The sequence below is a fragment of the Somniosus microcephalus genome, chromosome 13 (genome assembly GCF_052327205.1).
Source record: "Somniosus microcephalus isolate GS21.2 chromosome 13, FLI_Smic_1.0, whole genome shotgun sequence".
NCBI lineage: Eukaryota > Metazoa > Chordata > Chondrichthyes > Squaliformes > Somniosidae > Somniosus > Somniosus microcephalus.
The window spans coordinates 16016619-16028372 of record NC_140999.1 but is presented as its reverse complement, the minus strand read 5'-3'; the positions used below and the strand labels follow the sequence as shown (position 1 = coordinate 16028372).

At 46.3% G+C, this 11754-nt stretch overlaps 1 protein-coding gene across 1 annotated transcript in view; it reads left to right on the top strand.

Annotated features, from left to right (window-relative positions):
• Positions 1-781: 781 nt before the first annotated feature.
• The window catches only part of LOC147108088 (guanine nucleotide-binding protein subunit alpha-14-like), an 86997-nt gene continuing 76024 nt past the window's right edge, over positions 782-11754 (top strand). The window contains exon 1 of the mRNA XM_086004554.1: positions 782-1183. Coding sequence (XP_085860680.1) covers positions 1030-1183 — 154 coding nt within the window. The 5' untranslated portion in view covers positions 782-1029. The remainder of the gene's footprint in view (positions 1184-11754) is intronic.

Sequence of the window (11754 nt, the reverse complement as noted above, 5' to 3'; positions counted from 1 at the left end):
ACCCCCCCTCCTCCCTCTCTACCCCCCCCTCCTCCCTCTCTACCCCCCCTCCTCCCTCTCTACCCCCCCTCTCCCTCTCTACCCCCCCCCCTCTCCTCCCTCTCTACCCCCCCCCCTCTCCTCCCTCTCTACCCCCCCCCCTCTCCTCCCTCTCTACCCCCCCCCTCTCTCCCTCTCTACCCCCCCCCCTCTCCTCCCTCTCTACCCCCCCCCCTCTCCTCTCCTCACACCCACACACACTTTCTTCTTAAGGATTCTCCTGTATCTGTGTAAGTGTGAGGGCAGGATCACTCTGAAATCTATTAGATATTAGAAACATTTTGTCTACTTTGACTGTATTTTACTGCAACCAGCGAGTTAGAGCAATGGCAGAACCAAACGATAAGACATTTAGCAAATTCTAGTGACATTTAACTTGGAGTCTTGAACACTCCTAAATAAGCCTTGTAGCCTCTCGCCCAGTTTTAATACTGTTTACCATCAAGTTACCGGGGCTCCAATATTTGTGAAAATGTACTCATTTGATCTTGTTCCTTTTTTTCGCAAGGCTTTGGGAACACCGACTGCAGTGTTATGCGTGGATTTGTACTTTACATTAAGTTTGTAAACAATATATTGCCAGGCAGTCGTTGTCCTGAATAAGCTCGCAGCATTCATTCATGCAACCACAAATTATATATGATTTCATAGTGGGCGTGCCACAGATTCTTGGCACTTGAGATCCTGTGAAACTCTTGCGGTTTTCTTCCGATCCGCGAGTTTCAAAGCAGCGAGACTCCCGATTCTCCCCCTCTGTCTCTCTCAGTTAGAAGGAGCAAGCTTTGCGTGAGGGTGGCAGGTTGAAGCAGAAGACAAACACCAGACCAAGCCTGATCCCATTCTAACTCGGTGGGCTTGTTGCAGTTGGCAGGGGGGGGGAGTTTCGCCTCGAGGTGTTTCTTGGTCAGTTTCAGGGAAGTTTCGCATCCATCGCGGTCTCTGGTCAGTTTCAGCTGCGTGCGAGCGAGCACAAGGGCTCCCCACACCAGCATGGCTTCGTGTCGGCGCTGCCTGTCTCGCTGCCGCTGTTTCTGCTGCCTGTCGGAGGACGAGAAAGTGGCATCCGATATCAACAAGAAAATCAACCAGGCGCTAAAGCAACAGAAAAAGAGACGGAAGAAAGAACTCAAACTCCTGCTCCTAGGTAAGTGAAGAGAGAGAGAGGAGCCTTGATGCAATCTCTCTGATTCAACCTTTTCATCCCAAGACTTAAAGGCCACCTACCCATGTATTTATTAGTAATGCTGCTTAATATTTGATGAGGACGCCTGAAATGTCTACTAAACCTTTTTTCCTCCCCCCCCCCCCCCAGCAGAGGGAGGAGTTTGACAAAGTTCCACTACAAATCTTAAAAATCGAACGTAAGATAGCCAGATTTTAGTTCACCTTGCAGCCGAGAGTGGCAATTTGATGATGACCTGGCGCATGTGGGCAATTCGGGCGCAGGGCTCAATCAGCCTCGCAGGGTCGTGGAAGTTTGCGCACAGTTGAGGCCATTTGTGTTCGGAGACGGGCCACTCTGCTGTCCCATTGATCTCCGTACCCAGTGGACACTCCCAAAGAAGCCAGAGACAAATTGTAAGATTATCCTTGTGCCCCAGGCGAATCAAGATGATGGGAAGAGAAAGAACTTTCATTTCTATAGCGCCTTTCACGACCTCAGGACGTCCCAAAGCGCTTTACAACCATTGAAGTACTTTTTGAAGTGTAGTCACTGTTGTAATGTATGTAGGAAGTCACACAACACCAGGTTATAGTCCAACAGCTTTATTTGAAATCACAAGCTTTCCCAGCTCCTTCATCACCTGACGAAGGAGCAGCGCTCCGAAAGCTTGTGATTTCAAATAAAACTGTTGGACTATAACCTGGTGTTGTGTGACTTCCTACATTTGTCCACCCCAGTCCAACACCGGCATCTCCACATCATGTTGTAATGTAGGAGGTGGTTGCAGCTAATTTGTGCACAGCAAGCTCCCACAAACAGCAATGTGATAACGACCAGATAATCTGTTTTAGTGATGTTGGTAGTGGGATAAATGCTGGCCCACTACACCGGGGAGAACTCCCCTGCTCGAAATACAGTGGGATCTTTTACGTCCACCTGAGAGAGCAGACAGGGCCTCGGTTTAATGTCTCACCTGGTACCTACCACAGGGCAGCACTCGCTCAGCGCTGCACTGGGGGCGTCAGCCTCGATTACGTGCTCAAGTCTCTGGAGTGGAACTTTGAACCCACAACCTTTCTGACTCAGAGGCGAGAGCGCTGCCCACTGAGCCACGGCTGACACCTAATTGCCAGGGTGTTGATGTGAAAAGCAGTCTTGTAAACCCAAGGGCCAGGTCTTGATCCGAAACCCAAACTTACTGGAACCAGACAGCATGAGATGTCCTGCAAGAGGTCATCTCACACCTGTCTGATTTGGACTGGCTGCACTATAACCCTACCCTAGCCTGGCCTGAAGTCGCACAATAAAGATCCATTGGACAATCTGTGCACAGTTAAAACATTGTCCGGGATATTCTTTAATGTTTGGACCCAGTGGGGTACACCCACCACTCTCACCTAACGACAAAAATAAAGCCACTGAGAAAAGGGAACTCTGATCATATATTGAAGTGCACATGCATCTCAGTGCTGGTCAGGCTGAGGCCCATTTACATAGAAACATAGAAGATAGGAGCTCGAGCCTGTTCCGCCATTTAATGAGATCATGGCTGATCATCCAAATTCAGTACCCTGTCCCTGCTTTCTCCCCATATCCCCTTAGCCTTAAGAAATATATCTAACTCCTTCTTGAATATATTTAATACCTTATAAGAAAAACCGGCAGATACCATTCTCCGATCAATGGCTACAGCAGAGTTGCAGCTGCAGTAACAATTCCTCTTCTCTTTACCTTCTGGCTGAAGTCAGAGTGGAACTTTGAGGTCCCTGTAAGGTGGAAGCTGCAACTCTGCCACCAGCCCCAGGAAGCACAACCACCACCTTAAAAGAAAAAAGAAAGATTTAGCATTTATATAGCGCCTTTCACAACCTCAGGACATCCCAAAGCACTTTACGGCCAATGAAATACCTTTTGGAGTGTAGTCACTGTTGTAATGTGGGAAACGCAGCTGCCAATTTTGCGCACAGCAAGCTCCCACAAGCAGCAGTGTGATAATGACTGGATAATCTGCTTTGGTGATGTTGATTGAGGGATAAATATTGGCCAGGACACCAGGGATAACTCCCCTGCTCTTCTTCGAAATAGTGCCATGGGATCTTTTACGTCCACCTGAGAGCGCAGACGGGGCCTCGGTTTAATGTCTTATCTGAAAGACGGCACCTCCAACAGTGCAGCACTCCCTCAGCACTGCACTGGAGTGTCAGCCTAGCTTTCTGTGCTCAAGCCCCTGGAGTGGAACTTGAACCCACGACCTTCTGACTCAGAGGTGAGGGTGCTACCCACTGAGCTGGGCGCAGATGCAGTCTGTGGCTGGGCGAGGTGCCACACAGTTGGGCACCCAGGACTGTGGCGAGGGAGCCAGTCAAGTAGAGATTTTCTTTAAAAATTTGTTTATGGGATGTGGGCATCACTGGCAAGGCCAGCATTTATTGCCCATCCCTAATTGCCCTTGAGAAGGTGGTGGTGAGCCTCCTTCTTGAACCACTGCAGTCCGTGTGGTGAAGGTACTCCCACAGTGCTGTTAGGGAGGGAGTTCCAGGATTTTGACCCAGCGACAATGAAGGATCGGCGATATACTTCTAAGTCAGGATGGTGTGTGACTTGGAGGGGAACTTGGAGGTGGTGGTGTTCACATGTGCCTGCTGCCCTTGTCCTTCTAGGTGGAAGAGGCCGCGGGTTTGGGAGGTGCTGCCGAAGAAGCCTTGGCGAGTTGCTGCAGTGCATCTTGTAGAGGGTACACACTGCAGTCACGGTACGCTGGTGGTGGAGGGAGTGAATGTTTAAGGTGGTGAATGGGGTGCCAATCAAGCGGGCTGCTTTGTCCTGGATGGTGTCGAGCTTCTTGAGTGTTGTTGGAGCTGCACTCATCCAGGCAACTGGAGAGTATTCCATCACACTCCTTACATGTGCCTTGTAGATGGCACATTTTCAGCTATGATTTATTTTTAAGACTCTGTAGCAGACTGGAGTCCTCAATTTAACAGATATTTTAATAGACATTTCTAATCTTATTCAGATTTAAAAAAATATTTCACATCCATGCAGTAAAACCCTGCCTTTTTAGCCAGAACATTACGTACCTTTCAAATGAACCTTTATATACATGCAAGAAAATACCTGTAACTGCTGCAAAATAAGTAATAGTCGAATTGAAAAAATACATATTTTTGGCTACTCTCCACCTCCTCCCAAGGCTTTTGACTCAGTCTGGGGTGTGGTTCCACGAGAGCCCTCTGGTACTTCACCATTCATGTCTGAGCAAGGGCAATGGATCTTGGAAGCTACTTGACTGCAGGGGGTCACACAATGAAGCATAAAGCTGCCCTTGCCCAGTATTGATGTTCGCTTCCCAGTTGGGGGGGAGGGTGGGAGGAGGGCTGTAGATAGCAATGAGAAACATACGTCTGGACCAGTTTCCCCTCCACTTTGTCCTAACTCAGGCAGCTGAGGTCATTTGGGACACTCCAACAGCTGCTCTAGTTAGGGTTAGCTAACTCAGTCCAGACTGGGAAGAGACCTGGGACCTGCCTGACGTTAATGACTCAATACACACAATGGGGGGGTTGCAACCCTTCTGGATTGTCCTGGAGTCTCTCAGAATAAAAGATGAATCTCCCGGACACAGCTGCGAGCAACCTGGCAGCAAAAAAAATTTGCTCCACTTTCTGATTTTACTGTTGATGGTTGTGCCGTTTATAACATCAGAATTACAAAAAAATATATAGTTTGCATGAACTTAATGGTCCTTTCATGTGTCCGGTCAGACCCGTGACAAAGTTGAACAAAGAACTGTACTACAACGCACCCGGGATGCGGTGCGGCCCTGGCGCAGACACGGTTTAACCGGGAAATGGATAGAGCGGTTTTTGGAGCGCAGGAGACTGTGGTATTATAGCCGCAATTAATGGCCAATGGCCACAAGGGTAGTTGTGTCGGGCGAACGATGGCGGAAGTGCGTGGGTAGGGGGGGTGGGGCGGTTAAAGGCGGGAGGTCAGGTGATGAAACCTGGAATACATCCAACCAGAGTTGGTAACCTTACACACCACACCTACACATTGGGCTGTGAGGTTAACAGGGCTGCAATTTGAGCCCGACCCTGTTCAACATATACATAAATGAATTAGCAGACATGCTGGAGCAAAGCGAGTCACCAGGTCTCCGTCTCCTTGATGGAGAAGTGAAATCCCTGTTCTATGCGGACGACCTGGTTCTGCTGTCTCCCACAGAACAGGGATTACAGCAACAACTAGACCTACTCGACAAATACTGCCAAAATTGGGCTCTAACAGTAAATCTAAAGAAAACCAACATCATGATTTTTCAAAAAAGGCCCAGATGTCAGGAAAACAAATACCAATTTACCCTCAGTGATACCGCTATAGGACACACTATGAGCTACACCTACCTTGGTCTAACTATTACAGCATCAGGGAGCTTCAGCATAGCAGTGAATGCACTAAAAGAAAAAGCCCGAAGAGCCCTATATGCAATAAAAAGAAAATTCTACAACATCCAAATCCCAATCAAAATCTGGCTCAAAATATTTGACAGCATAATCCTGCCCATTGCACTGTACGGTAGTGAAGTATGGGGCCCGCTAAATCACCAAAGCTACACTAAATGGGAAAAACACACAATAGAAGCCCTACATGCAGAATTCTGCCGAAGCATCCTTCGCACCCAAAGAAAAACGCCAACAAATGCATGCAGAGCCGAACTAGGCAGATACCCACTGATAATAAACATCCAAAAACGAGCACTAAACTTCCTAAATCACCTCAAATCTAGCTCCCCAGACACCCTTCATTTCAAAGCCTTTCAGACCCAAGAGCTAAACCCAGAAAAGAGTCCCCTGAGTCAGCTGCTACTGAAACTAAGTACTCAGCCGGACCCTGACCAGCCCCAGACCAACACAGCCGTCCAAACACCAATCCGAGTGAACCAAATCATTAAACAATGCAAAGAAACCTACCTGGAACATTGGAACAAAATAACCGAAAGCCAAAGCAGATTAGAATGTTACCGGGCCCTAAAAAGAGATTATAAACTGGCAGACTACCTCACGACCATCAGAGACACAAAACAGAGACAGACCCTCACCGGGTACAGACTAAGCGACCACCAACTGGAAATTGAAAAAGGCAGATACAAGAAATCCTGGCAGCCTAGAGAGAATAGAATATGCGATCAATGTCTGGCCGGCGAGGTTGAAACAGAAATGCATTTCCTCCTAAAATGCGAAAAATTCAACACATCAAGAAACATATTATTCAACAAGCTAAGCCAAACAACCCCAGATTTCAAGGAATTGGATGACCTGTCAAAATTGAGATTAGTCCTGGGAGAAGGAGACAGACCATACCTTGGGGCCAAATATGTAACAACATGTCACAACCTGAGGACTGTTTAAAAGTAAGACTGTTTAAAATTAATATTGTTAAAAGTAATATTGTATGTACCCAACAAATGTCAAATCGATTGACACCTACAGAATGTTGGAAAACTGTACCTTTTTGCTATGTAAGCTTTGGCAATATGGTTCTCTGTAAACTTTCATGCCAATAAAGCATTTGAATTGGAATTGGAATTGGAATTGGTTAACAGCACCCACCGTTATTCATGCGCAAGTTGAACAGCCATTTCCGGCGAGCACACATGCGTAGTTAAATGCGGAAACTGTCTGATTTATGACGTTCCTCCGTTAGCTTCCTGAAAATGGCATCTCGCCATCTGACTCACCAGTCAAATGTACTGAAAGGCGTGAAGTTCCTGTACTGACATCATAGGTATGGGAAAAAAAGTTAGGGCTTGTCCATTCCAGTCTAAGTACCCTTTTACTGGCATGATAAATCTTAATTACTGCCAAACACCCTCTCTGGCACTGAAAATTAACTTTTACAAGTGTGGAGTCTCATTCCTTCAGATTTTAATTATTGTTGGAGATTTTTAAAAAATGTAAATATCATTTTTTTTACTTTTTCTTTCTGTCTCTTTTATCTCTCTCTTTTAATCCTATTTTTCTTTCCCTCTATTTGGCTTTCTGTACCTGATTTGACATTGAATTCATTGGCCCAAAATTTGCAGTGCAGGCTTCCCGCGGGCGGATGCCTCCGACCTGCAAAAAATCGATGAATTTACCTGGTGGTCCGGGAGGTATGGAGACTCGCGCTCCTGGGCCTCTCTGGGTATGTGGGGGCAGGGGCGCATGCGGTTCCGTATGTACGGAACTCCCATAAGTATGAATGGGGATCACTTAAAAAATACATGAACACATGAAATAAATGTTAAAAAATTACATGTTTAAAATTAATTAAAATGCCATTTAATTAAATATTTTAAACAAAAATTTAATTTTTTGGAGAAAAAAATTATGTTTTAACGGGGCTAAAAATAAGCTTACCTTATTGGACAGGGTTTTCAATGTATAAATGAGGGATAACATTTTATTTTTTCTATTTTTTAATACACTTATGCTGGTAAAAGCAGGCCTTATGCGGAAGTTGGGCAACTAGCGCAACTCTCCTCCCGCGGATGCCCTTTTCCCGGGGATGTGGATCATCTGTCAAGAGAATTCTTGACAGATCACAAGGTCCCGGGTTTTCGCGCATGTGCTTCACACGCCTAAACCCGGAACCTGTGCGGCCCCTACGGGCATGTGCGCACCTCATACGCACCCGTAGGGGTCGCAAAATACAGCCCATTATTTTAACTGACACTTCCTGGTTCTGACCTGCGCTGCTCGATTCTTCAGTCTGATTGGTTAAGGAGATACCCAGTTACTTGCCCTGTCCACACAGGTCCCAGATGCCTTGTAGAGGGCGCTGCACTTTTTGGATGTTTGGCTGACAGTAACTTGCGGCACAAATCCCCATAGAAAGTCTGTGGGCAAGTGCAAATCTAACGAGCAACTAACGCCGTTTGTCTGCTCCTCAGAGCAAAACCCGGCCCAATATGTCAGCTTTCTGGCAGGGGTGCATGTCACAGCATGACCAGTAACCAAATATCTCCATGCTGCAGAATGCAGCTGCTCCAAAGACTTTGTTCATTTAAAATTCAAAGCGAAAAGAAACAGACAAAGGCAAGAAAAAAGATTGCTCTTCTATATGTCTGGAATTTTCATCAGTCTAAACATGCTTTAGCAGTCAACTTGGCATTGTTTTTAGTCTTTAGAGGAGGATGCACCTCAGCTGCAATTGCCCAAGACTTTCCAATACAGTGCTAATGTTCTTTTCAAACTTCTCTGGCAGAGAGCTAGCAAATACGTCCAATGCATTTGGTATTAATAAGTGAAAAGGAGGTCACTTATACTGTCTGATTTTTCAGCAGTTATCCTGTTTAGCTGATGTGTATGGTAAAACAATGGGTAAAATTGAATTTTCTTCTTAAATTTTTTTTTAACTTTATGAAATGGTGTTAGGAAAATTGATGGGACTGAAGGCCGACAAATCCCCAGGGCCTGATAATCTACATCCCAGGGTACTTAAGGAAGTGGCCCTAGAAATAGTAGATGCATTGCTGGTCATCTTCCAGAACTCGATAGACTCTGGAACGGTACCCATGGATTGGCGGGTAGCTAATGTTACCCCACTATTCAAAAAAGGTGGTAGAGAAAAGGCGGGGAATTATAGACCGGTAAGCTTGACATCGGTAGTGGGGAAAATGCTAGAGTCCATTATAAAAGATGTAATAGCAGAGCACTTGGAAAGCAGTGACTGGATCGGACAAAGTCAACATGGATTTACAAAAGGTAAATCATGCTTGACTAATCTACTGGAATTTTTTGAGGATGTAACTGGTAAAATAGATAAGGGAGAACCAGTGGATGTGGTGTATTTGGACTTTCAAAAGGCTTTCGATAAGGTCCCGCATAAGAGATTAGCGTGCAAAATTAAGGCACATGGGATTGGGGGCAAGGTATTGACTTGGATAGAGAACTGGTTGGCGGACAGAAAGCAAAGAGTTGGAATAAACGGGTCGTTTTCCGAGTGGCAGGCAGTGACTAGTGGGGTACCGCAAGGATCGGTTCTAGGACCCCAGCTGTTCACAATATATATTAATGATCTGGACGAGGGAATTGGATGTAATATCTCCAAATTTGCAGATGACACAAAGCTGGGTGGGAGGGTATGCTGTGAGGAGGATGTCGTGAAACTCCAGCACGATTTGGACAGGTTGGGTGATTGGGCAGAAACATGGCAAATACACTATAATGTGGATAAATGTGAGGTTATCCACTTTGGTGGCAAAAACAGGAAGGCAGATTTTTATTTGAATGGTAATAGATTGGGAGAAGGGGAAGTGCAAAGAGACCTGGGTGTTCTTGTACACCAGTCGCTGAAGGTAAGCATGCAGGTGCAGCAGGCGGTTAAGAAGGCAAATGGTATGTTGGCCTTCGTAGCAAGAGGGTTCGAGTACAAGAACAAGGATGTCTTGCTGCAGTTGTACAGGGCCTTGGTGAGACCACACCTTGAGTATTGCGTGCAGTTTTGGTCGCCTTACCTGAGGAAGGATGTTCTTGCCATGGAAGGAGTGCAGCGAAGATTCACCAGGCTGATACCTGGGATGGCAGGAATGACGTATGAGGAGAGATTGTGTCGATTGGGCTTATACTCACTGGAGTTTAGAAGATTGAGAGGGGATCTCATCGAAACTTATAAAATTCTTTCAGGCCTGGACAGACTAGATGCAGGAAGGATGTTTCTGATGGCCGGGGAGTCCAGAACCAGGGGTCAGCCATTTAGGACTGAAATGAGGAGGAATTTCTTCACCCAGAGAGTGGTGAACCTGTGGAATTCTCTGCCACAGAGGGTGGTGGAGGCCAGTTCATTAAGTATATTCAAGAAAGAGTTGGATATATTTCTTAAGACTAAAGGGATCAAGGGATATGGGGAGAAGGCAGGGACAGGGTACTGAATTTGGATGATCAGCCATGATCTCATTGAATGGCGGAGCAGGCTCGAAGGGCCGAATGGCCTACTCCTGCTCCTATCTTCTATGTTTCTATGATGGTAGACACACCAGTTCTCTCTCTCTCTCAGCTGCACTCTTTAGTGAGCTGTGTGTCAGCCTTGGTTCAATGGTGGCACTCTCACCTCTAAGTCAGAAGAGCATGAGTTGAAGCCCAACTCCAGAGACTTGAGCACGTCATCTGGGCTGACACATCTCATTGAAACTTATAAAATTCTAACAGGACTAGACAGACTAGATGCAGGAAGGATGTTCCCGATGGCGGGGGAGTCCAGAACCAGGGGTCACAGTCTAAGGATAAGGGGTAGGCCATTTATGACAGAGATGAGGAGGAATTTCTTCACCCAGAGAGTGGTGAACCTGTGGAATTCTCTACCACAGAAGGCAGTTGAGGCCAATTCATTAAATATATTCAAGAAGGAGTTAGATATATTTCTTAAGGCTAAAGGGATCAAGGGATATGGGGAGAAAGCAGGGACAGGGTAATGAATTTGGATGATCAGCCATGATCTCATTGAATGGCGGAGTAGGCTCGAGGGGCCGAATGGCCTACTCCTGTTCCTATCTTCTACGTTTCTATGACACTCCAGTGCAGTACATGTGGGAGTGCTGCACTGTCGGAGGTGCCGTCTTTCGGATGAGACGTTGAACTGAGGTACCGTCTGCCTTCTCAGGTGGATGTAAAATATTCCATGGCACAATCAGAAGAAGAGCAGGGGAGTTCTCTCCCATGTCTGGGCTCGGGCGACTGTCTGTGTGGAGTTTGCACATTCTCCCCGTGTTTGCGTGGGTTTCCTCCGGGTGCTCCGGTTTCCTCCCACAGTCCAAAGATGTGCAGGTTAGGTTGATTGGCTATGATAAATTGACCCTTAGTGTTAGGGGGATTAAATACGTGGGGTTACAGGATAGGGTGGGATATGTGTTGGTGTAGGGGTTACGGGGATCGGGTGGGATATGTGTCGGTGCAGGCTCGATGGGCCGAAATGGCCTCTATCTGCACTGTGGGGTTTCTGTGATTTCTGTGATTCTGTAATGTTAATCCTTCAACCGACATCACTAAAACAGATTATCTAGTGATTTTTCACATTGCTGTTTGTGGGAGCTTGCTGTGCGCAAATTGGCTGCCGCGTTTCCTACATTGCAACAGTGACTCCACTTCAAAAGGTATTAATTGGCTGTAAAGCGATTTGAGACGTCCGGTGGTCGTGAAAGGCGCTATATAAATGCAAGTCTTTTTTTCTTTTTTCTTTCTATGTGGAAATTATGGCAACACCAGTGTTCATAAAGATACCATTGGTGAAAGTTCGCTGTTACTGTAAAGTAACGGTGGGAGCTTGTCCCCCCATGTTTGTGTGCAATTTAAGCAATTGGATATTGGCATCACACAACAGAATTCAGTAACACTGTGTCACCTGCTGTGCAAGTGGTCGCTCCGAAGAGAGGAGCAATTTGTTAGGTAGTGTAAAAGTGCCCATAGAAAGACACTTGAGTTGGGGGAGATAGAAACGGGGCCTGTTGGAGAATGCCACTGGGAAAGTTGGCATTATAAATGGGGACACATTCAGAAGCTAGTGGGAAAAGA